At 45.2% G+C, this 25,021-nt stretch overlaps 1 protein-coding gene across 2 annotated transcripts; it reads right to left on the reverse strand.

Annotated features, from left to right (window-relative positions):
- Positions 1-842: 842 nt before the first annotated feature.
- On the reverse strand, positions 843-23,680 carry SERPINH1 (serpin family H member 1). 2 transcript variants are annotated; one of them, XM_058185388.1, is made up of 5 exons: positions 23,519-23,680; positions 10,694-11,343; positions 9,534-9,632; positions 7,666-7,898; positions 843-4,417 (listed from the first exon to the last, which is right to left on the reverse strand). In XM_058185388.1, the coding sequence occupies exons 2-5, from the start codon at positions 11,319-11,321 to the stop codon at positions 4,115-4,117; spliced, it is 1,263 nt and encodes a 420-aa protein (XP_058041371.1). In that variant the 5' UTR covers positions 11,322-11,343; positions 23,519-23,680; the 3' UTR covers positions 843-4,114. The 2 variants fall into 2 exon arrangements, with proteins under 2 accessions (XP_058041371.1, XP_058041372.1); XM_058185389.1 differs by lacking the exon at positions 23,519-23,680 and adding an exon at positions 23,317-23,472.
- Positions 23,681-25,021: the final 1,341 nt, after the last annotated feature.

A 25,021-nucleotide genomic window follows, 5' to 3' on the forward strand; every position in this document is an offset into this window, starting at 1 on the left:
ACTGGGTGTTTTATTTCACATCCCCTTTGTCTGGGTGCTGCATATAGCAGGGGTCTCCCTGGCTGAGGAACTCTGGGAGTTGAAGTCCACAAGTCTTAAAGGGACCAAGGCTGGAGACCCCTGGCATATAGGATCCCTTTCTATCATTTTCTGCCCACCTTGTAAAGGTAGCCCAGGGCCGAGAGGGTGACTGACCCCCAAGCCCAGCCCACCCCTTGAATTTCCATAGCTGCTGGTGGGACTTGAACTCGGGTTTTGAGGCGTTTCTCAAGCTCCGCAACTTTGGTGGATTTCAAGTTTGTTGGCTAGGGAATTCTGGGAGTTAAAAGTCCAAATCTTGACTAGGGAATTCTGGGAGTTGAAGTCCACACATGCTGACTAGGGAATTCTGGGAGTTAAAAAGTCCAAATCCTGACTAGGGAATTCTGGGAGTTGAAGTCCACACATGCTGACTAGGGAATTCTGAGAGTTAAAAGTCCAAATGCTGACTAGGGAATTCTGGGAGTTGAAGTCCACATGTGCTGACTGGAGAATTCTAAGAATGGAAATCCAAATCCTGACTAGGGAATTCTGGGAGTTGAAGTCCACCTGTCTCAAAAGTGGCCAAAGTTGAGATATCTTGGTCTTGAGCGTCCATCTTTCCCAGCCAAAGTCAGATTTATTCGCAGCACCTGCCAGTCTTAACCATTTGGAAACAATATTCATTTACTAATTTCTTTTTCAGCACACTGGAAAGGCTGGAGGGGGGGGGGGCGAGACGGGATTTTCAATTTCCTCCCAAAACTGTTGTTTGCCAGTTGCTGCTACGTGCCACCCCAACCAGAGTACCGTCAAGACAGCAATTCACTGAAAAATACTTTATTGCAAAAATTGTACAACAAAGTTGTGCGTGGTGAGGAACAGACCTCCGAGTCACAAAAAACATGGCTTAATTCACCCAGCCGCCCTTTAACCCGCGATAGCACCATCATCCCACCGTGCCCTGCAGTTCAGTGTGTGTGTGTTACAAAGACCATCTTGAGGTCCACCCCTTGGCAGAGAGGCTGCTCACACATGTAACATGGGAAAGGCATGAACTTAGAAAAGGAGACAGGCTGCGTGTGTCCATTTTTCTATTTTCCCCAAGTCTGGCCCTTTCAGAAGCGTGCTTGAATCTTCAAAGCTTTAAGATTTGTGCAGGACTGCTGCAAAATGTGAATTAGTGCACATTGCTTGGCGCGTGTATATTGCACCAAGAAACCGAGGTTTCGCCTGCTCTGCAAACAAACCTGGTTAAGGCTTACTTAACCTGGTTAAGGCACATTCTAGGTACATCACCATCGGTGGAAAGAATATGCACTCGACTGGGAATATCCAGTTTGATTCCAAAAAGTCTGCACATTTTACCTATCAGATTTAATCGAGACCCTCATTTTCTAACTCCTGCATATTTATTACACCCGTGGTATAATTTCTCCATCTTTTCTCCCTCGATGGGTCTGCAACACCATTATCCCCAGCCAAGGCTTGGAAGATTATGATCTGAAGTACTGAGAAAACACAAAACTACGTCAAAACGCCAGCAAATCATAATTTCCGCAATGCTGGAGTGGAAAACATCCATTTTAAGTCTAAAATCACCGTTTTGTCTTCTCGGAAATACAAGACCAGCTGCCGGTTTGACTTGGCTCCCCTCTAGGGCTAAAACCGTCAGGACTTGGCTGTTCCGTTTCATAAAACTGAAAATGCAAATAACTCTCACTCAGCAAGGACTTTAAATATTATGTCTACATGTGCCTGGATAGCCTCAAGTCAGTGGAGCCAAGTCAAATTTAAATTTAAAATAAAAATAATAAAAAATGTTTCTGTTTTTTTAAATGAATTAAAATACCGCGTTTCCCCAAAAATACGACCTACCCCGAAGTCCTAGCATGGTTTTTGCACATGCACCCAATATAAACCCTACCTCCAAAATAAGCCCTAATTAAGACCCCGCCGGCTACAGTGCACAGGTAAAAGTTAAGCTAGGGTGCAGATGGTGGGGGTGAAGTTGCCCTACTACTTACCTTCCGACACTTTATTATTATTTGCATTTATATCCCGCCCTTCTCTGAAGACTCAGGGCGGCTTACACTATGTCAAGCAATAGTCTTCATCCATTTGTATATTATATACAAAGTCAACTTATTGCCCCCCAACAATCTGGGTCCTCATTTTACCTGCCTTATAAAGGATGGAAGGCTGAGTCAACCTTGGGTCTGGTGGGACTTGAACCTGCAGTAATTGCAAGCAGCTGTGTTAATAACAGACTGTCTTAGCAGTCTGAGCCACCAGAGGCCCTTGCAGCCAGGTCTCATAGACCCCAACACCTGCCTTGCCGGCTCATTTCTTCTGCAGCTGGCAATGCTTTCCTGAAAGCCTCTGCCACCAATAACAGCTTTGGATCGATCCAGAGCGCTCGTATCAGCTGCGGGGACCTTCAGGAAAGCTTGATGGCCACAGAAGAAGGTCTTGAAGGCCTCTTGACAGCAAAAAAGGAGGCTGGGGGAGCGATCAGTGGTGGGATTCAGCCAGTTCGCACCACTTCGGGAGAACCGGTTGTTAAAACTTTCTGAGCCGTTTGGCAAACTGGTTGTTGGAAGAAATCCAACAGAGAACCGGTTGTTAAATTACTTGAATCCCTCCATTGGGAGTGATGCGCGCAAGTGAGGTGAGTCAGCGGATGACATCTCACCAAAATAAGACCTGGTGCCTTTTGGTGGGGGTAAAAAAAAAGACGGGGTCTTATTTTCGGGGAAACACATTACTGATGGTGCTTAACATGGAACATTTGCGGTAAGCCAAAATTCCCAATTCCTCTTAAGGCCTAGGTTTTAAAACTACTTGGGGAGGTATCCGGTCTCTCTCTGCAGATTATTACTGGCAAGTTGCCGTGCTGGCAGTCCTCAACGTACGACCGCTCCTACAGCGGCTTCGAAGTTACGATATCACCCAGAGGGAAAAAAGCCGGCTTATGAACAGTCCTCACAGAACCACCGCAGCTTCCTCAACCGTCGTGCGAACAAAATTCGACCCCAAAAAAAAATAAATCAATGCAGGAAGTTGGATCTGCTTAACAACCACATGGCCAAGGAAGTTATAAAATCAGGAGAGATTCACTTAACAACCGGCTGGCTTGCTTAGCCCCATGGGGGTCATAAGTGGAGGACGACCGCATTCTCAAAAAAAAAATGCATACTAAGTTGTGCAGCAGTGTGAACCTGTCAAAACAGATAAGGAACGCCTTTCGTTGTCTGTCCCATGCTTACAGTCTCACAAGCCCAAACTCGGATCAAGTGACAATTTAACCATCTCGTGCCGTTATCTTTAGGAAAAGATCCCCAAAACCTGAACAGATCACTTTTTCTGGAAAGCAGCACATGAATTACACACACACACACACACACACAAACCTTCCTAAATCCCTGACTGCATTTAACTTTCCAGGGCAGATAAAACCACAGGCAGTCCTCGACTTATGACAGTTTGTTTAGTGACCGTTTGGAGTTGGGGGAGGGGAAATGACTTAACGACTGCTGCAGCATCCTCACGGTCACAGGATCAAAATTCGGTCGCCTGGCAACTGATTCATATATACGACCGTCACAATGTCCCGGGGTGACTGCTTGAGCAGCAAAGTCAAGGGGTGGGGGAGGGGGAGCCAGATTCACTTAACGACCGTGCCACTATCTTAACAGCTGCAGTGATTCGCTTAACAACTGTGGCAAGAAAAATTGTAAAATGGGGCCAAAAAAAAAAAATAATCACTGACAGATATCTGTCTCACTTAACAACAGACGTGTTGGGCTCGATTTTGGTCGTAAGTGGAGAACTACCTGTAAAAAAACCCAAAGTAGGGTTCAAAACGGGTGCTGGAGAATTAAGCCCTCTTCCTTTGCTACTTCCCTTGTTCCCACTTCGTATCTCACCATCTTTTGATCCCCACCCCCACCCCAAAAAAAAATTTTTTTTAACAAGTCGAAGCTTAAGAGGAGCACCGGTTTTAAAAAAGCACCTATTTTAATCTCATTTTCTTTTTAAAAAATAAAAACCAAATCAAAAGAGATGTAAAAGAGACTTAAACCCGGCATGCAAACTACAATTCGTCCCGCATTTTGTCTCCTTTGGGCTTCACCAGCCTGCCGATAAACAGGACGGAGTTGGTCTTATTGTCCTTGACCAGGAAAAGGAAGGGATGGTCGACGTAGAAGAGTTTGGGGTTCCGGATTTCTTCGCGGCCGTAGAGGTCCGCGTCGAAGGGGTTCCCTTCTGTGTCCAGTTCCAGGGCCGCCGCGTGGAAAACGCTGGAGAGATACAGGTCCTTCTTGCCGGAGATCTTGGACAGGTCAGCTTTGTTCTTATCCACGGCTTCGGTTAAACCGAGGTCGGCCAGGTGTTTCTGAACAGGAAGAGAGAGAGAGAGAGAGAGAGAGGTGTCCGAATTAGTTTCCCCTGCTCAACCATTGGCTGGACTTCTGTGATGTCACAGGCGATTCAGATTGTTTCTACAGGTAAAGAATGGAATGGAATAGAATAGAATACAGAATAGAGTAGAATAGAGTAGAGTAGAGTAGAGTAGAGTAGAGTAGAATAGAATAGAATAGAATAGAATAGAATAGAATAGAATAGAATAGAATAGAATAGAATAGAATCAGAAAGAAGAGTGGAGTGGAGTGGAATAGAAATGGAATAGGAATAGAATAAGAATAGGAATGGAATAGAATAGAATAGAATCAGAAAGAAGAGTGAGTGGAATAGGAATAGGAATAGGAAAGGAATAGAATAGGAATAGGAATAGGAATAGAATAGAATAGAATAGAATAGAATAGAATAGAATAGAATCAGAAAGAAGAATCGAATAGAATAGAATAGAATCAGAAAGAAGAATGGAATGGAAGAGAAGAGAAGAGAAGAAGAAAGAAGAATGGAATGGAACAGAAAATTGGAGTGGAATGGAATGGAATGGGATAGAATAGAATAGAATCAGAAAGAAGAGTGAGTGGAATAGGAATAGGAATAGGAAATGAATAGAAGAATAGGAATAGGAATAGGAATAGGAATAGGAATGGAATAGAATAGAATAGAATAGAATAGAATAGAATAGAATAGAATAGAATAGAATAGAATAGAATAGAATAGAATAGAATAGAATAGAATAGAATAGAGAAAAAGAATGGGATGGGAATAGAATGGAATGGAATAGAATAGAATTGAATCAGGAAGAGTGAGTGGGATAGGAATAGGATAGGAATAGAATAATAGGAATAGGAATGGAATAGGAACAGAATAAGAATAGGAACGGAATAGAATAGAATAGTATACAGAATGAATAGAATAGAACAGAACAAAATAGAATAGAATAAAAGAGTTGGAAGGGACCTTGGAGGTCTTCTAGTCCAACCCCCTGCTCAGGCAGGAAACCCTACACCACTTCAAACAAAGGGTTATCTAATCTCTTCTTAAAAACTTCCAGTGTTGTAGCATTTAGGACTTGTGGAGGCAAGTTATTTACCGGGTGTGTCTTCTACTCCGAATGTAGCCCACGCAGCTTCAAACTAGGTTTCAAAGGCTGAAAGAAGCTTCAGAAAAGAAGCCTCCAAACAGAGCTTCAGAGGCTTTTTTTCTGAAGTTCTGTTTTGGAGGCTTTCAGAGGCAGAAAAAAGTTTTTTCTGAAAGAGTTTCAGAGACAGAAAAAAAAAGTGGGGGGGAACAAGGCACAGAGCTCACAACCAAGGAACCTGTTCTTAAAATTCACCTCTGGGAACAGCTGATTGGGGGTATTCTGGGGGGGCCGATCTACCTGCCAATCGACTTTTTTCTTATTTTCCTCCCCAAAAACTAAGGTGCGTCTTATATTCCGGAAAATACGGTACTTAACGTTACGATCACAATTGAGCCCAGAATTTCTGTTGCCAAGAAAGACAGTTGTTAAATACGTTCCCTCCCCCCCACACACACAATTTTACAACCTTTCTGGCCACAGTTGCTAAGTGAATCATTGCAGTTGTTAAAAAGTTAGCCACACACGGCTGCTAAGCGAACCTGGCTTCCTCATTTGAGTTTGTGCTCGTCGGCAGGTCGCAAAAGGGGATCACGTGACCCTGGGACGCTGCCATCGTCATACACATGAGTCAATTAACATCTGGATTTTGATCACGGAAAGGCTGCAACGGTCGTTAAATGTGAAAGAAGGTCGTAAGTTACTTTTTGTACCTTCGAACGGTCACTAAACAAATCGTTAAGTCAAAAAGCTCCCTGCACTTTTCTTCATAAAACCGTCCAGCTTCATTTGGTCTCTTTAGGCTAGCTAATCCCGAAATACAGATAGTCCTCAATTTACGACCGATCACTTAGCAGCCCTTCAAAGTTACCACAAACCCGACAAGGAGAACTTACAACACGGATTCGAAATTCTGACGGCTAAGGTCCCATCTTCGGTCATGTGTCTTAAATTCGGTTAAATTGTTAGAGTTATGACTTGGCACATCCAATTGGTCACGTTACTGTGTTTTATAACAGTTTTGCTGAAAACAGGAACGTAACTTCCAGTTTTTGGTTAAACTGCACCCCCATTCAACCATTGGTTCGCTTAACAACTGCCATATTCACTTAATGACTGTTTAAAAAAAAAAGAGTCATAAATCAGATAGGTCATGTGATCGACCCATTTTAAAACCGTAATGGGAAAGCCCCATTATAGTCATATCTCAAGGACTATCTATACCAGGAGTCTCACCTGGGAACTTTAAGCCTGGAGGACTTCAACTCCCAGAATGCCCCAGCCAGCTTTGCTGGCTGGGGCATTCTGGGAGTTGAAGTCCTCCAGGCTTAAAGTTGCCAAGGTTGGAGACCCCTGATCTATACTAGGGGTCACCAACCTTTCAGACCTCAGGGACCACTAAATTTATAATTTTAAATCCCATGGATCACTAATATTAATTTTTTTAAAAAGATAAACAGTATTTAGTGCAAAATAAAAATGCAAATAATTTTTCTGTGGACCACCAAAATTTTCTCATGGACCACCAGTTGGTGACCCGTGATCTATAATATACTATTACCCCTCCTTGAAGTTACAACCATTTCACCACCTCATGGTTGCGACTGCTTGGCAACCGGCTCGCATTTACGACAACACCCTACAGTCACTATACGCGACCTTGCCAGGCAGCTGCCCACGAGCAAAGTCAACGCGGGAAGCCAAGTTATGACCGCGGTAAAAATGGTTGCAAAATCCCATCAGGTCAGCTGATGATCCATTTAACAAACCCATCACTTAGCTATTGAAATTCCGGTTCCAACTGCGGTCGTAAATGGAGGACTACCTGTATTGTTGCCGCCAGAAGTTGTTGGGTGCTCCATCACTGGAGGTTTTTAAGAAGAAACTGGACAGCCATTTCTCTGAATTGGTATATTATAGCAGGGGTCTTCAACCTTGGCAGCTTTAAGACTTGTGGACTTCAACTCTGAGAGGTGAAGTCTACAACTCTCAACTCTTTCAACTCTGAGAGTTGGAAGTCCACAAGTCTTAAAGCTGCCAAGGTTGGAGACCCCTGCTATATAGGGTCTCCTGCCCGAACAGGGGGTTAGACTAGATAACCCCCAGGCTCCCTTCCAACTCTTTCGTTATTCCCAGGATGCTCTCACCTGAATGTCGTGGCTGACCTCCAGGCTGATCTTGGGCAAGGAGATGGCCACTGACCGCTCCTTCAACTTGCCCAGCCAACTCTGCAGCTGTTCCCGGGTGAGCAGCTTCTCCAGGCGTTCCAAGGACTCCACATGGTTCGGCATGATGATGATGAGGCTGGAGAGTTTGTGGGCCAACGGCATCTCCACGATCTGCAGCTTCTCCACCTCGTCCTCGTAGTATTTGTACAATCCTACACGGAGGCATCAAATTAGAATCAGTGGGCTGATCAGAAAGAGTGCAGAGAAGAGCAACATAGATGATGAGGGGACTAGAGGCTAAAATATACGTAGCAGAGTTCCCATGTTCTCATCATAGTTCTCATTGTTCCCATCACCCATCTCTTTCCACTTATGACTGTATGACTATAACTTTGTTGCTGGTAATCCTTATGATTTATATTGATATTGACTGTTCCTGATTGCTTATTTGTACCCTATGATTATCATTAAATGTTGTATCATTAAGTGTTAAATTTGTAACCTCTGACCATCATTTGTGTTGTAAATGTTGTACCTTGATGAAGGTATCTTTTCCTTTATGTACACTGAGAGCATATGCACCAAGACAAATTCCTTGTGTGTCCAATCACACTTGGCCAATAAAGAATTCTATTCTATTCTATTCTATTCTATTCTATTCTATTCTATTCTATTCTATTCTATTCTATTCTATTCTATTCTATTCTATAGTTGCAGGAACTCGGTTTGTCCAGTTTAATGAAAAGAAGGAGGAGGGGAGACATGATAGCAGTCTTCCAATATCTCAAGGGCTGCCCCAAAGAAGAGGGAGTCAAGCTATTCTCCAAAGCACCTGAGGGTAGAACAAGAAGCAATGGGTGGAAACTGATCAAGGAGAGAAGCAACTTAGAACTAAGGAGAAATTTCCTGACAGAACAATTAACCAGTGGAACAACTTGCCTCCAGAAGTTGTAAATGCTCCAAAACTGGAAGTTTTTAAGAAAATGTTGGATATCCATTTTGTCTGAAGTGGTGTAGGGTTTCCTGCCTAGGCAGGGGGTTGGACTAGAAGACCTCCAAGGTCCCTTCCAACTCTGTTGTTGTTGTTATTATTATTATTAGTGGCAGTATTAGTCCACCAGGTCATATAAAATGGGTCTGAAAACTCCTAAGAGGACCTCCGCAGACAGACTGGCTGGAGATCAGCACACGCATTTCTAATTTCTTCTTTTCTTCAGTGCATTAAGTCAGTTCCCCCCCCCCCCAAAAAAAAATTCTATTCTATTCTATTCTATTCTATTCTATTCTATTCTATTCTATTCTATTCTATGCTATGCTATTCTATGCTATTCTATGCTATGCTATGCTATTCTGTTCCTATTCCATTCCATTCCACTCTTCTTTCTGATTCTATTCTATTTTATGCTATGCTATGCTATGCTATTCCTATTCTTTTCTATTCATATTCCATTTCATCACTTTTTTTTAGTGTCATTGTAACTTCAAATGGCCACTAAATGGACTGTCGTAAGTTGAGGACGACTTGTAAAGTCAGAAGGTTACGTTCCTCCATTTGGTCCAGTCACGGTTAACAATGGACAGCTAGCCCTAGGGTAGGGGTCTCCAACCTTGGTCCCTTTAAGACTTGTGGACTTCAACTCGTCCTTGAGTTGAAGTCCACAAGTCCTAAAGGGACCAAGGTTGGAGACCCCTGCCCTAGTGTGACTTTGTGGGGGAAATGCAAAAGATTTTGTTCACCTCCTTCACTGCCTCAATCACTTACAGGAAAATTCGAGTAGAGACCTGGGACAAAGCAAGCCAGGAAAAAACATGCATTTCCTCCCCCCTCCTAATCCAGGTTTCCTTACCTGTACGGTGCATCATGGGAATGCCGATGGTGTAGGACCGCGTCACCATGAAGCCGCGATTGTCCACCATCTTGTGATGAAACTTCTCATTCCAGTGCGCTAAAACAAAACGAACAGGCGTGAACGAAAAAAACGCAACGAGCGGTGCAGGTGGCCCTAGAGGTGGCGCTCTCGCCTCACAATCAGGAGGCTGCGAGTTCGATCCTAGGTAGAGGCCAATATTCCTCCCTTTCTGGGCCACGCTGAGAATATTATCTGCCGAACAAAACTCCGCACTGGCAACAGGAAAAGCATCCGGCCATGAAAACACTCCGCTAGCTCCATTCGGTGGCCCAGACTCCACCCCGCCGCAAGGGATTATGGGGCCGTTAAATGATGATGAAGGCTAGCTGTTTAAAAACGTGTCCGTCAAATGATGAATGAAAAATGCAACAATGGGGAAAAACAGTTTGCAAAACAGGTTTAGTTTAGATCAGGGTTTTCAAACCTTGGCCCCTTTAAGACTGGGGGGACCGGGGGAGGGACTTCAAATCCCAGAATTCTGGGAGTTGAAGTCCCCCCCACATTTTACAGGGGCCGAGGTTGGAAAACCTGATCCTAGATGCATTCCTAAGGAACAAATGAACTCTCGTATTAATTTTTTGAATGGCCACCAAGCAGGCTCAACTAAACGTAAAGGTAAAAGTTCCCCTCGCACATACGTGCTAGTCGTTCCTGACTCTAGGGGGCGGTGCTCATCTCCATTTCAAAGCCGAAGAGCCAGCGCTGTCCGAAGACGTCTCCAGTCGTCATGCGGCCGGCATGACTCAACGCCAAAGGCGCACCGAACGCTGTTCCCTTCCCACCCAAAGGTGGTCCCTATTTTTACTACTTGCATTTTTTACGTGCTTTCGAACTGCTAGGTTGGCAGAAGCTGGGACAAGTATCGGGAGCTCACCCCGTTACGCGGCACTAGGGATTCGAACCGCTGAACTGCCGACCTTTCGATCGACAAGCTCAGCGTCTTAGCCACTGCGTCCCTAAGGCTCAACCAGAGCAAGAGAAGACCGCAGCCTCCATCTCCGTCTCGACCTTCTGATCCATCTACCGATAACCCCACCACCAACTCTCCACCACGTTCCCCCTCTCCTTCAAAGCCCCTCCCCCCAACGCGGACTCACGTTTGAAGAACATGGCGTTGACAATCAAGGCCCCGTCGGTCTTCTGCACGTCTTTGGTGACCTCGGGCAGCTTGCCATCCGTGGTCTGGGCCGCCCACTCGTTGATGGATTTCAGGGCGCTACGCTTGTCTCGGAAGTTGATCTTCGAATGCTCGTAGTTGTAGTGCTTCTTGCTGTTTTGCACAAAGTCCTCCGCGAAGCTGATGGAACTGGGGCCGTAGAGGCGGCTGCCGAGCTTCCAGGTGACGTTCCTGGCCGTGGTGTTGCTGACGTCGGTCAGGAGCTCGGAGAGTCCGCTGTGGATATAATCGTCGTTGAGTTTGCTGGCGCTGAGGAGAGCTTTGGCTTGCGACGCCGTGGTGTCCTTTCCTCCGAGGGACACCAGCCCCAGCGAAGAGGCCACCACCACGGGAGACACCAAGATGTTCTCCAAGCTCTTGTCCTTGGCCATCACCTGGTAGAGGTTGAAGGCCAGGATGGCGCTGCGGTCAGCCAAGGTGGTGGCCTTTTCGCTCAGCTTCTTCTCTTTCGAGGCGGGCTTCTTCTCAATTTTCTTCTTGTCCTCGGAGGGGACCGCCGTCGCGAGAGCGCAGAGCGCTAGAAGATGGATCAACCAGGTGGATTCCATGACAACGGAGGGCAGTCACGACCTACGAGGAACCAAGATTCCAGCCGGTCAAAATGGATGGAAGGCCGAGTTGACCTTGAGCCAGCCAATCAGGATCGAACTCCTGGCAGTCGGCAGAATTAGTCTGCAGTACAGAGAATCCTCAGTTTACGTCCACAATGGAGCCCAAAATTTATGTTGAGAATTTTATTAAGTTGAGTTTCGCCCCGTTTTACGACTTTTTTTGCCACATTCTTTAAGCGAATCAGTGCAGTTGTTAAATATGCAGGCAAGTCCTCCATTTAACAACCGTTCGTTTAGTGACCATTCAAAGTTACAACGGCACTGAACCACTGCAGGTCTCGTGATCCAAAATTCAGACGCTTGACGACTGACTCGTACTTATGACGGTCGCAGTGTCCTGGGATCGCGCGATCCCCTTTTTGCGACCATCCAAAAAGCAAAGTCCACGAGGAAGCCGGATTCACTTAACAACCAGGTTACTGACAGTTGATTCACTTAGCAACTCTGGCAAGAGAGGTCGTAAAATGGAGCAAAATTCATTCAACAACAGAAACGTTGGGCTCAAGTGTTGTCATGAGGACTACTGTGTTGTGTTAGAAAATACAAAATGCAGGGAATCCTCGATTTATGGTAAGATCCATCACCTAGTGACAATTGAAAGTTACGACAGACCCCCCCCACACACAAATGGCTGCCCCTTCCCCATGGTCACACGACTGCATTTTGGGCAACCGGCTTACAACTTTTTATAGCATTCCAGCCTCACAACCAAAATTTATGACTTTTTCTTTTGCTGAAAATATTTATTTCTATTTTCCAACAAAAATGGCCCATGCGGACGACGTCTTTGCTTAATGAACCCCCAAATTATTATTATTTTTTGTGTAAAATCAGGTCAGCCACATGGTAACCCATTTAACAACCGGCATGACTTACAACGGTAGTTCTGGGCCTCTGGTGGCTCAACAGACTAGAGCAGTCTGTTATTAACAGCAGCTGCAATTACTGCAGGTTCAAGTCCCACCAGGCCCAAGGTTGACTCAGCCTTCCATCCTTTATAAGGGAGGTAAAATGAGGACCCAGATTGTTGGGGGCAATAAGTTGACTTTGTATATAATATACAAATGGATGAAGACTATTGCTTGACACATTGTAAGCCGCCCTGAGTCTTCGGAGAAGGGCGGGATATAAATGCAAAAAAAAAAAATTACCATCGTAAGTTAAGGACCACCTATATGCCAAAGGTTACAACACCGACTGTCCTCAAATCCAGAGCCATTTATTTATTACAAAATTTATCTGGGGCTTCCAACAAAGCTTTTCCCCCCCGAAGAGCTACTCTTCTACATGCAGGGAATTTAAATCCCAGCAATTTATGATCCAAGAGGGGGAATCAAATATAAGACGGGAGTTCAAAGCCATCAAATAAAGTTAATGCTTCACAAAGTTAATAAATTGCATTTTGCAAAAGACCGTATTAAAAAAAAAATCATGGTGATATCTAATACAGGTCTTCTCCAAGATCCTAGGACTTCCAGTCATCATTTTGTGGCTGTGAAGGATGGATGCTGTAGTCCCCAAACTGCCTGGCCGTAAAAAGCCAGTAAAGCCAAATTACAGATGCTAGTAGCTGTGTCTAGAATCTGTTCCCCTGATTCTCCACTAGGAGGCGTCCAGGATTACACTACTACAGTTTGATATTTTGCAAAATGTAAGAATTAGATTGAAAGGTTTAGCTAGAATCGCAGTATTTCCCTCACTTCCCTGCCACACAACCACTTGGTTTACAACTGAGTGCAAGGTAGTAACTTTGGAGCAGTGACTCAAGGAAGCAACAGCTCAGAAAACAGCGGCAACTAAAATGTTGCAACGGCACAGAAGGCCACATCTCCGTTTCAAAGGCGAAGAGCCAGTGCTGTCCAAAGACGTCTCTGTGGTCATGTGACTGGCATGATTCAACGCCAAAGGCACACGGAACGCTGTTACCTTCCCACAAAATGTGGTTCCTATTTTCCTACTTGCATTTTTTAACATGCTTTCGAACTGCTAGGTTGGCAGAAGCTGGGACAAGTAAGGAGAGCACCCGGGATTCGAACCGCTGAACTGCTGACCTTTCTGATCGACAAGCTCAGCGTCCTAGCCACTGAACCATATATATTTGTTGTTAGTTGTGTCCGACCCATTGCAACCACATGGACATTATGTATGTATGTACGTATGTATGTATGTATGTATGTATGTAGGTCTTGGCATATTCAGGTCTTTTCCCATGTAAGGTTGAGAGTATCTTGGCAACGTTTCGACGAGGTCTCATTCATCATCTTCAGGCTGGGGCTTTCGGCTTTGTACTTGTGCGAGCAAAGCGTGGTCAGAGCTGCCATCTCTCTATAAATACTGGTGGAGAGGTGGGGAGTGTTGCTGTACCACACAGCCAACCACAGCAACACTCCCCACCTCCCCACCAGTATTTAGAGAGACAGCAGCTCCGACCACGCTTTGCTCGCACAAGCACAAAGCCGAAAGCACCAGCCTGAAGATAATGAGTGAGACCTCGTCGAAACGTCGCCAAGATACTCTCAACCTTACACGGGAAAAGACCCGAATATGCCAAGACCTACATACCTATACCCGTGAAAACCTACGAAAACAAATAGATATAGATATAGATATCCATCCAAATTGCGGGATGGAAGGAAGAAAGCGAAAGAGAGAAGAGAAAGAATAAAACATCTTCAATGGAAATTACAGATAGTCCTCAATTTACGGCCATTCATTTAGTTCAATGTTACAACAGCACTGAAAAGTGTAACTTGTGACTGTTGTTCACACTTAACGACCGTTGCAACATCCCCACGGTCACCTGGTCAAATTTCAGACACACGACAACTGACTCATACAGTCCTCGACTTACGTCAATGTAAAAAAAAAAAAAAAAGTGATTAATGAGCGTTTTTCAGTTACAATTTTTGCAGGATCCCTGTGATCATCTGATCAAAATTCAGGTAACTTAATACTTACGACCCCGGCAGCACCCCAAGATCACCCGATTCCCCTTTTGCGACCTTCTGAGGAGCAAAATCCATGGGGAAGCCAGGTTCACTTAGCCACCGTGAGACCATCTTTAACAACTGCAGTGATTCACTTAACAACCGTGGCAAGAAATGGGGCAAAGCTCCCTTAACATAAAATTTGGGGCTCATTGTGGTCGTAAGTGGAGCATCACCTGTATTTATGACGGTCGCAGCGTCCCAGAGTCACTTTTGAAACCTTCTGACAAGCAAACTCAATGGGGAAGCCGGATTCACTTAATGACCGTGTTATTAACCTAACTGGAATAACTCACTTAACAACGGTGGCGAGAAAGACTAGCCTTGTGGTGCAACCAAAACAATCTGGAACTGAACCCACTCAAAACCGTAGAAATGGTGGTAGACTTTAGGAGAAACCCTTCCATACTTCCACCTCTCACAATACTTGACAACACAGTATCAACAGTAGAAACCTTCAAATTTCTGGGTTCTATCATATCGCAAGATCTCAAATGGACAGCTAACATCAAAAACATCATTAAAAAAGGACAACAAAGAATGTTCTTTCTGCGCCAACTCAGTAAGCTCAAACTGCCCAAGGAGCTGCTGATCCAATTCTACAGAGGAATTATTGAGTCTGTCATTTGCACCTCTATAACTGTCTGGTTCGGTTCTGCAACCCAACAAGAAAAACACAGACTTCAGAGGATAATTAGAACTGCAGAAAAAATAATTGCTACCAACCTGCCTTCCATTGAGGACCTGTATACTGCACGAATCAAGAAGAGGGCTGTGAAAATATTTGCAGATCCCTCGCATCCTGGACATAAACTGTTTCAACTCCTACCCTCAAAACGACGCTATAGAGCACTGCACACCAGAACAACTAGACACAAGAACAGTTTTTTCCCGAAGGCCATCACTCTGCTAAACAAATAATTCCCTCAACACTGTCAGACTATTTACTGAATCTGCACTACTATTAATCTTCTCATAGTTCCCATCATCAATCTCTTTCCATTTATGACTGTATGACTATAACTTGTTGCTGGCAATCCTTATGATTTATATTGATATATTGACCATCAATTGTGTTGTAAATGTCGTACCTTGATGAACGTATCTTTTCTTTTATGTACACTGAGAGCATATGCACCAAGACAAATTCCTTGTGTGTCCAATCACACTTGGCCAATAAAAAATTCTATTCTATTCTATTCTATTCTATTCTATTCTATTCTATAGGTTGTAAAATGGGGTGAAACTGACTTAATAGAAATTTGGAGCTCAAGTATGGTTGTAAATCGAGGACTGCCATGTATAATTTTAACTTATTCCTGCAAATGTCATGCCCTCCCCACTTTTTTTCCTGCAATGCCACCCGAGCAGCAGCCAAGGGCCTCCAGAGCTGGCATAGGAGGGCACCGTGCCAAGGGAGGGGGGGGGAGATTAAAGTCGGATTCCTTGCATAAAAGCGGGCATTGCTGAGTCAAAGAATAACACAGAAAAGGTGGAATTTGCGCTCTCCACCCACCTCCCCAAACAAGCCCCTCACACCGCAGGCTCCAAACAGCCCGTGACCCACAATAAACCAATTCAGCTGCCAGCACAATTTCAATTTTATGCATCGTCGGTCATTCGAGCTGTTCGGGCAAATTAAAAAAAAACAAAAACTCAAAAACAAATCGAAAGACTTTCTAGGCTTTCTGTAAATAGCCGGCAGTTCGAACAAAGAATCCCTGTTCAAATTAGGAGCCGTCGGAAAAGGCATGCAGACCGGTTACTGAGGTAGTCCTCAGATTACGACCACAACGGTGCCCAGAATTCCTGTGGCCAAGCAAGGCAGCTAAGCGAACTTCGCCTCCTTTTTATCACAACGGTTCCTCAATGAATCGCTGCGGCTGTTAAGTTAGCAACCCGAGGGTTGAATGAATCTGGCTTCCCACCCCCCACTGAGTTTGCTGGTCGTAAAAGGGGATCGACCCTGGGACACTGCAGCCGTCGTAACTATGAGTCAGTTGCCAAGTCTTAGGCCATATCGAATAAGTTTTTTAAATAGCTTTTATTGTAATATATTGTATTGTTTTTACTTGGCTGTTCACTGCCCTGAGTCCTTCGGGAGAAGGGCGGTATAAAAATTAAAATATTATTATTATTATTATTAAGTGTCTGAATTCTGATGATGCAACGGTCGTAAGGGTGAAAAACGGCCGCAAGTCGGGTTTTTCAGCGCCGTTGTAACTTTGAATGGTCACTAAACGAACGCAAGTTGTAAGTCGAGAACTGGTTTGTATTTGGTTGGTTCCTAAATCCAAACAGTTGGATTGGCAAGGCAGAAGTGATGCAACGCTATTTTTATTGGTATAAACCAGGGGTCGGCAACCTGGGGCTCTGGAACCGCATGTGGCTTTTTCGTCCCTCTGCTGCAGCTCCCTATTGCTGGTCGGCTCCACAATTAATAGGGGTTTCGGTTAGGACAGGCAGAGGAAAAAGGACGCCGCACTAGGATGAGACTACGATGGGGGAACCGGATTTCCAATTGGCTCCAGAATTGAATGGGGAATTCCAATTAGGACATTTGTGGCTCTTTTGAGTGTTTAAGGTTGCCGACTCCTGGTATAAACACAACCCTTTTGTTGAAGTGCAGAGCAAACAAACTTTTCTTGCAAATTCACTCCACACCTGCCTCACCACCTCTTAAAAGCATTTGTGACTTTACCTGGGATTAGAAATTTTGCAGCGTTGCAAATTTTTTGAATACAAAAAAAAAAAGCACCCCCATATTTTGGTTTTTAACGAAGCAGTGTTTTTTTTTCCTTCTCAACCTTGGTCACTTTGAAGACCTGCGGACTTCAACTCCCAGAATTCCCCAGCCAGCCGTGCTTGGCAAGTAGCCAAACATTTACAACTTTTTTCAACATCCTGTGGCCACTAAGACCGTGTTTTATGAAGGATCTTTCCCAAAATAAAAATAACATTTACTTCTGGTTTTCAGCAAAACGGTCTAGACTGAAAAGAAGGGGTTGGCTTAACGGACCGCCATGATAAATATTGTAAAAATGGTGGTGACTGGCTTTATTACTGTAGGATTGAGGACTTTATCCACGTAAATCAAGGCCCAGCTGTAAGCTGAACAAGAGGAAATGCATCTGTAGCATGCTATTACCTGCCCAAGGAAAGCTTTAGAAATTCTTCCACTGGGCGTGATGGGTGCTCAGCTACAGAACTTTACAGGAATTAACAGCATTGGAAGGGACTTATTCTATTCTATTCTGTTCCATTCTATTCTATTCTATTCCATTGTTCTTTCTGCCTCTATTCTATTCTATTGTTCTTTCTGCCTCTATTCTATTCTATTCTTCTTTCTGCCTCTATTCTATTCTATTCTATATTCCATTTTTCTTTTTGCCTCTATTCATTCTATTCTATTCTATTCCATTCCATTCTTCTTTCTGCCTCTATTCTATTCTATTCTACTCTATTCTTTTTCTTTCTTCTATTCTATTCTCCATTCCATTCCTTTCTTTTTCTTTCATTCATTTATTCTATTCTATTCTGTTCTCCTTTCCTTTCCCTTCCTTCCTTCCTTTCCTTCCTTCCTTCCATCTGTTCTGTTCTGATTTATTCTATTCTATTCTCCTTTCCTTTCCTTTCCTTCTTTCCTTTCCTTTCTCCCTCCTTTCCTTTCATTGACTCTCACTCCCTTTCCTTTCCTTTCCTTTCCATTCCATTCCATTCTATATTCTAATCTAATCTAACCTGGAGCACCCCTTGAACACCACCCACATTGACAAAACTCCCATCAGAATCAGGATAGAACTGGAAGGGACCTTGGAGGTCATCTAGTCGGACCCCCTGCTCAGGCAGGACACCGTATAACTTTTCAGACAAAAGCCTCTCCAATTCTTTCTTAAAAGCCTCCAGCGATGGAGCACCCTCTACCCCCACCCCCCACCCCTTCTCTTCTTTGTGGCATTCACTTTTTACTTGCACTGCACTTAACTTAGTTGCATTGCAATTAATTGTAATTAGTTGCATTCAGACACAATTATGGCTTCTCATGCAGAAATCACACTCATACCAATGACTTTGAAATGAAGAGAAATTCCTTTTTTTTAAAAAAAAAAATGCAAGCCTTAGATATCTATCTTGGTGGGACGTGGGATTTTTGGATAAAGGAATTGTGGGATTAGCAATTAGGATGCTGAAGGGGGCCAATCCGCCCTCGAGGCCGCCAAAAATAATAATAATAATAATAATAATAATAATAATAATAATAATAATAATAATAATAATAATAATTATTATTATTATTATTATTATTATTTAATTTTTATACCGCCCTTCTCCCAAAGGACTCAGGGCGGTGAACAGGCAGATAAAATAATACAATACATTACAATAAAAACACTATTTAAAAAACTTATTCAATAAAGCCTAAATTTAAAATACAATACAAAATATAAAATAAACCCCAATAAAAACCATGTTTAAAAACCCTATTAAGCCAGTCCTGCTCGGAAGAATAGATATGTTTTAAGCTCGCGGCGAAAGGTCCGGAGGTCAGGAAGTTGTCGAAGTCCTGGGGGAAGCTCATTCCAGAGGGTAGGTGCCCCCACAGAGAAAAACTCGCCCAGCCTCGATCCATGCTCAAAAAAAGTTTCTCTCTGCAGAGTCTGCTTTCTCCAATGGGCCAATTTAGCTGATTAGGTGAATTCCTGCTCAAGCCAGGGGTTGGACTAGAAGACCTCCAAGGTCCCTTCCAACCCTGTAATTCAAGGTTTGCATTTTTTTCCAACAAGGGCTTGTTGATGGCAAAGTTTTCAAGACTTCTGTTATTCCGTGGGTCGTTTATGGCAGGGGTCTCCAACTTTAGCAACTTTTAAGACTTGGGGACTTCAACTCCCAGAGCAGAGCTGGCTGAGGAATTCTGGGAGTTGAAGTCGCCAAGTCTTAAAAGTTGCTAAAGTTGGAGACCCCTGATTTATGGGGAAAGAAAATCTGGATTAAAACTTTTAATGGTTGACCCTCTGCTCTCAGACGATTTCAATCCCCACAATGGGATTAGAGCGCCGTTAATAAAATCCCACCGGATTAGAAAATATCATTTTTTGGGGGGGCATAATATCTCCGCACCAGATTTCCCCGTCGTCCAACCAGGATAAAGTGGGGTTGTTGTTTTTTTTTAAAAAAAACAACACAGGTAGTCCTTGATTTACAAACATTCATTTAGTGACCGTTTGAAGTTATACATGCTCCATCAATGCTGAAGCATCGCTTGGCAGTCACACGCCCACACGGGAAGAAAAAAAAAAAAACTTCCGGCGATTTAGGCTGCAACATGGCTGCAGATGTTCCAAGCCGCCTCAGTGGGCCCCCCCCCACTCCCCACACGCCTCGCCCCCCCCACGGCCATGCCACGTAGGCAAGGCCCAGCCTGGGAAAGCTTTGAGACAAAGCCCATGATTATCCTGCAAGCTGTCTGGCAGGAAAAGGATGTTCAACAGAAATCAAAGCCAAACCCGACTGGCTTAAAACTCCCAAATTATTTTATTCCCCCTTTTTTTTTTCCCTATTTCTGCAACCCGCAGTCAATTTGCAAATTAAAAAGTCTTCAGGCTTGTTCTGCTTATTTCTGCAAAAGTGCAGCCGGCCCGAAAGCAATCTCAGAAAGAATTTTCGAGAAATAGTCTTTCTTTCTATTTCTGTAGAGTGCTCTTCTTCCCAACTTCGAAGGCTAGAAACTTGCTTTTAAAATCAAAATATCCACACGGTTCCGATTTGCAGAATTTACTCTGCAATTCTTGCTTGCTTTTTCCTTTCCTCTTTTTCTTCCTTCCTTCCCACTCTTTCTCCTATTCTTCCTTCCTTTTCAAATTTCTATCCATCCATCCATCTCCCTTCCTTCAATTTCTGTCTACTTTTCTATCTTCCTATCTTCTTCCTTCCTTCCCATTCTGTCTCCCTCTTTTCTTTCTTTCTAAAATTCGTTGGCTGACCATCTTACCATAAAGTCTTGGCGGCTTACCGTTACATCTAAGTTAAAACCTGAAAGTTAAAATCAAACATGAAAACCGAAGTCACATCTGCAAAGAGGGGGAGGACCCGGTTATTATTCAACCAACCATCATTACCCATATATTGGATTCTGGTTTAGCAAAGTGGTTTACATGCAGCCAGTGTTAAAAGACTGGCATTTTTTTAATTGGTTAACCCGTTTAAATTTTCCTTATTTCTCCTAAGAGGGCCTTCCTTTCTACAGGTTTTTTTTATCCCTCTCTGTTCAAGGCAAAAAAAAAAAGGAGATTAAAGTTTGCTATTTAAACAGCCTGCACCCTTTCCATTTTTAAAGGCATCCTGCTAAAGCTGAACTATCAGCAAAAAATAGCAATTAAATTCCAGGCCCGCTTAAAATGCTTAGCAAAACCTCTCCAGAACCAAAGAATCACTAACCACAAACTTATCTGCTTCTTTTCTAATTTTTATTTCATGGATAAAATCCCACCTTCTATCGATTCTTGCGTAAAAGGCACCCGACCTTTTTATTTTCTATCTAGGTCAGGACCTGACAAGCTTCATTTTCTGGATGCTTGGATGTCAGGACAGTCTTCTCAGCCCTTTTGCAGAGGGCAAAATTAAAAATAAAACTCCAAGCCAGCTCCAGGAGCTAAATTAAGCTTAGCCAGGCCTGCTGCAAAAGATTGTAAATCAAAACAACCAATGCTGGTTTAATATAGTCAGAAATACACCTTATTTACAGCCGGCCACTGCCCATCTGCTTCTCCAAAATATGCTCCTTTTGGAATAAGCCACAGTCCCAGCCTGAATTCAGGATCAGGGTTTCTCAACCCAGCTGCTAGCCACGATGGAACAAGCTGACTTCTTAAAAGGGAAAACAATCCTGGTTTATTAGAGACTAGCCCTCTTCCACCTGCCTATCCAACTGAATTAAAGTCTTCATTTGTGCAAAGGGTTGACCCCCTGGTTCATTTTATAACTAAGCGTCAAGGAAAAAGCCAGGAACAAGCCGGCTTCTTAAAATGGAAAACGATCCTGGTTTGTTACAGAAACTAGCCCTCTTCCACCTGCTTATCCAGCTGAATTAAAGTCTTAATAAATGTCCTTTGTGCATTTTATTTTTAAGCTTAAAGGAAAAGCCAGGAATGGCTTGATTTTGGGGCTTGATGCAAGAAGCAGAGAAAAGTTTTTCCAGTCGTGTGAATGCAGTCTATTTTAAATCCTTTTTTTTTTCTCCCCCTACTCTGCATTCTCGGGACCCTTCCCTTAAAAGAAACGATCCAGCATCTGCTTGAGCCAAAAAAGTCTCCCCTCCTCACCCCCAAATGCGCGATCTGAATGCAAAGGTTCAGCGCATCTCCGTCTGGATCGCCTTTCTTTTGCGCGCAAGGGAGGGGGAGCAGGTGGGGCCCCATTTTTTGCACAGGCAATCGCTTCTCCCCCCCCCAAAAAAACAGGATCCGCCCAGCCAAAGCCCCGCTTTAAATCCACCCGCCGGATCTCCAGGCGATCCCGGGAATCCTCCGAGTCAAATTCCTGCGCGCTTTCCCAAGTTTTCCGCCGCGAGTTTGCAAGCCGGGCGCTTTTAGGGGGGTGCAAGGCGCCCCGTTTCCCGGCTGATCTGGGGGTCCGGAGAACCCCCCCCCATCTTTCCCCCGGTGAAATCCCAGCCTTTCCCCCCCCCGCGAGTCCCGGGAAGCGGATCGCGGGTCCACGTGTCGTGTGAACGCAGCCCGCCGCTCCAAAGCGGGTCAAGGGCGCTTTTTCCACTCGGGGGGTTTTTGCACAAAGGGGGACCCAGAGCCGCGTTTTCCGGCTCTGAAAGGGGAAAGGAGTCCCGTTGGCCCATTGCGCGTGTTAGAAGGGGATGATGGGCCAAGGTATGCACCGGCTGGGAGGGGATGATGGGCCGGGCCATGCACGGGTCGGGAGGGGATGATGGGACGCATCAGGCACCGACTGGGGGTGGGGATGCTGGGACAAACTATGCAGGGGCTGGGAGGGGATGATGGGAGACACCATACAAGGGTCGGGAGGGGATGATGGGCCATGCCACGCACGAACTGGGGTGGAGATGATGGGGCACGCCATTCAGCGATTGGGAGGGGATGATGGGACACACAATGCACGGGTTGGGAAGGGATGATGGGACATACTATGCAGGGGCTGGGAGGGGCTGATGGGATAAGCCAGGCACCGATTGGGAGGGGATGATGGGACACACCATGCATAGGCTGGAAGAGGATAACGGGATAACCCATTGCACCGGCTGGGAGGGGATGATGGGCCAAGCCTTGCACGGGTTGGGAGGGGATGATGGGACATACTATGCATGGCCTGGGAGGGGATGATGGGTCAGGCCATGCACAAACTGGGAGAGAATAATTGGATAAGCCCTAAGCACCGACTGGGAGGGGATGATGGGCCATGCCATGCACCGACTGGGAGGGGATGATGGGATAAGCCCTAAGCACCGACTGGGAGGGGATGATGGGCCATGCCTTGCACGGGTCGGGAGGGGATGATGGGCCATGCCATGCACAGACTGGGAGGGGATGATGGGATAAGCCATGCACCTACTGGGAGGGGATGATGGCCTTGCACCGACTGGGAGGGGATGATGGGCCACCCATGCACTAATTGGGAGGGGATGATGGGATAAGCCGTAAGCACCGACAGGGAGGGGATGATGGGCCATGCCATGCACCGACTGGGAGGGGATGATGGGATAAGCCGTAAGCACCGACAGGGAGGGGATGATGGGCCATGCCATGCACCGACTGGGAGGGGATGATGGGATAAGCCGTAAGCACTGACAGGGAGGGGATGATGGGATAAGCCCTAAGCACCGACTGGGAGGGGATGATGGGCCATGCCATGCACCGACTGGGAGGGGATGATGGCCTTGCACGGATTGGGGGAGGGGGGGGAATCACGGGACCTACCACGCACAGCCCAGGCGCGGATGATGGGACCTTCTTCCCTGCCCCACCAAGCGCAGCCCAGCGCGGACAGCTCCGCTTTCCCTTTCGCTCGGCTTTGGCAAGAAGCGCTGCTGGCGCGCCGAGCCTCCCTCCGCTGCTCCCGGGACTGAGCGCCTTGCAAAGCCCGTCCTGCCTCCTTCCCTTCCCTCCGTCCCCTTCTCACCTCGGGGCTTGCAAGGGGCGAGCCTGGCTTGGCAAAGTCCGCGGGGATCCTCCGCCTCTCCCGCCTGCCTGCCTGCCTGCCTGCCTCTCCTCGGGCCGAGCCGCCGCCGGGCCAAGGGGGCTTTATAAGGGGAGGCAGGACGGGAGAAACTTCTGGAAAGGGGCGGCTTGGGGGGGAGGGAAGGGCAGGCCTGCCCCAGATGCCGCTGGCAAGCAGGAGCCCCTCCCCTCCCCTCCCCGCCTCGGCGAGGTCCTAACATCGCTCGGGTTGCAGCCGCTGCCTTGGGGGGGGGGCCGCTTTGCGACCTCTTTTATCTTTGCAGACGTAGCTGCGGGGCTTTGCAAAAGTTGCAACGACCAGTAACTCCCAACAAAAGTTAGGTAGGACCATGGAGAGGGGTTCGGGCAGCAGAAGCAGCAGCAGCCCCATCCATAAACAGAGTTGGAAGGGACCCTGGAGGTCATCTAGTCCAGGGCTCTCCAACCTTGAATAGAATAGAATAGAATAGAAATATGGAACAGAACAGAACAGAACAGAACAGAACAGAACAGAATAGAATAGAATAGAATAGAATAGAATAGAATAGAATAGAATAGAATTTTTTATTGGCCAAGTGTGATTGGACACACAAGGAATTTGTCTTGGTGCAGATGCTCTCGGTGTACATAAAAGAAAAGATACGTTCATTAAGAGTCATAAGGTACAGATAGAATCAAGAATCATAACAGAGAGAGAAAGAGAGAGAGAGAGAAGGAGGGAGGGGGAAGGAAGGAAGGAAGGAAGAGGGAGAGAAGGAATGAGGAGGAGAGAAGGAATGAGGAGGAAAGAAAGATAGAGAGATAGAGAGAAACAGAATAGAATAGAATAGAATAGAATAGAATAGAATAGAATAGAATAGAATAGAATAGAATTTTTTATTGGCCAAGTGTGATTGGACACACAAGGAATTTGTCTTGGTGCAGATGCTCTCGGTGTACATAAAAGAAAAGATACGTTCATTAAGAGTCATAAGGTACAGATAGAATCAAGAATCATAACAGAGAGAGAAAGAGAGAGAGAGAGAAGGAGGGAGGGGGAAGGAAGGAAGGAAGGAAGAGGGAGAGAAGGAATGAGGAGGAGAGAAGGAATGAGGAGGAAAGAAAGATAGAGAGATAGAGAGAAACAGAATAGAATAGAATAGAATAGAATAGAATAGAATAGAATAGAATAGAATAGAATAGAATTTTTATTGGCCAAGTGTGATTGGACACACAAGGAATTTGTCTTGGTGCATCTGCTCTCAGTGTACATAAAAGAAAAGATACCTTCATCAAGGTACAACATTTACAACACAAATGATGGTCAATATGTATATCAATATAAATCATAAGGATTGCCAGCAACAAAGTTACAGTCATACAGTCATAAGTGGGAAGAGATGGGTGATGGGAACAGTTTTGCTGGCTGAGGGATTCTGGGAGTTGACATCCATAAGTCTTCAAGTGGCCAAGGTTGGAGACCCCT

Source organism: Ahaetulla prasina, chromosome 5, assembly GCF_028640845.1.
Source record: "Ahaetulla prasina isolate Xishuangbanna chromosome 5, ASM2864084v1, whole genome shotgun sequence".
Classification (NCBI taxonomy): domain Eukaryota; kingdom Metazoa; phylum Chordata; class Lepidosauria; order Squamata; family Colubridae; genus Ahaetulla; species Ahaetulla prasina.

Bases quoted from the DNA above. Each gene is read 5' to 3' on its own strand.
- SERPINH1 (XM_058185388.1), bottom strand. From the start codon at position 11,321: ATGGAATCCACCTGGTTGATCCATCTTCTAGCGCTCTGCGCTCTCGCG. The intron at 9,633-10,693 runs GTGAGTCCGCGT...GTTTTGTTTTAG, and splicing joins CAACGCCATGTTCTTCAAAC to CGCACTGGAATGAGAAGTTT. The intron at 4,418-7,665 runs GTGAGAGCATCC...CTTCCTGTTCAG, and splicing joins AGGTCAGCCACGACATTCAG to AAACACCTGGCCGACCTCGG.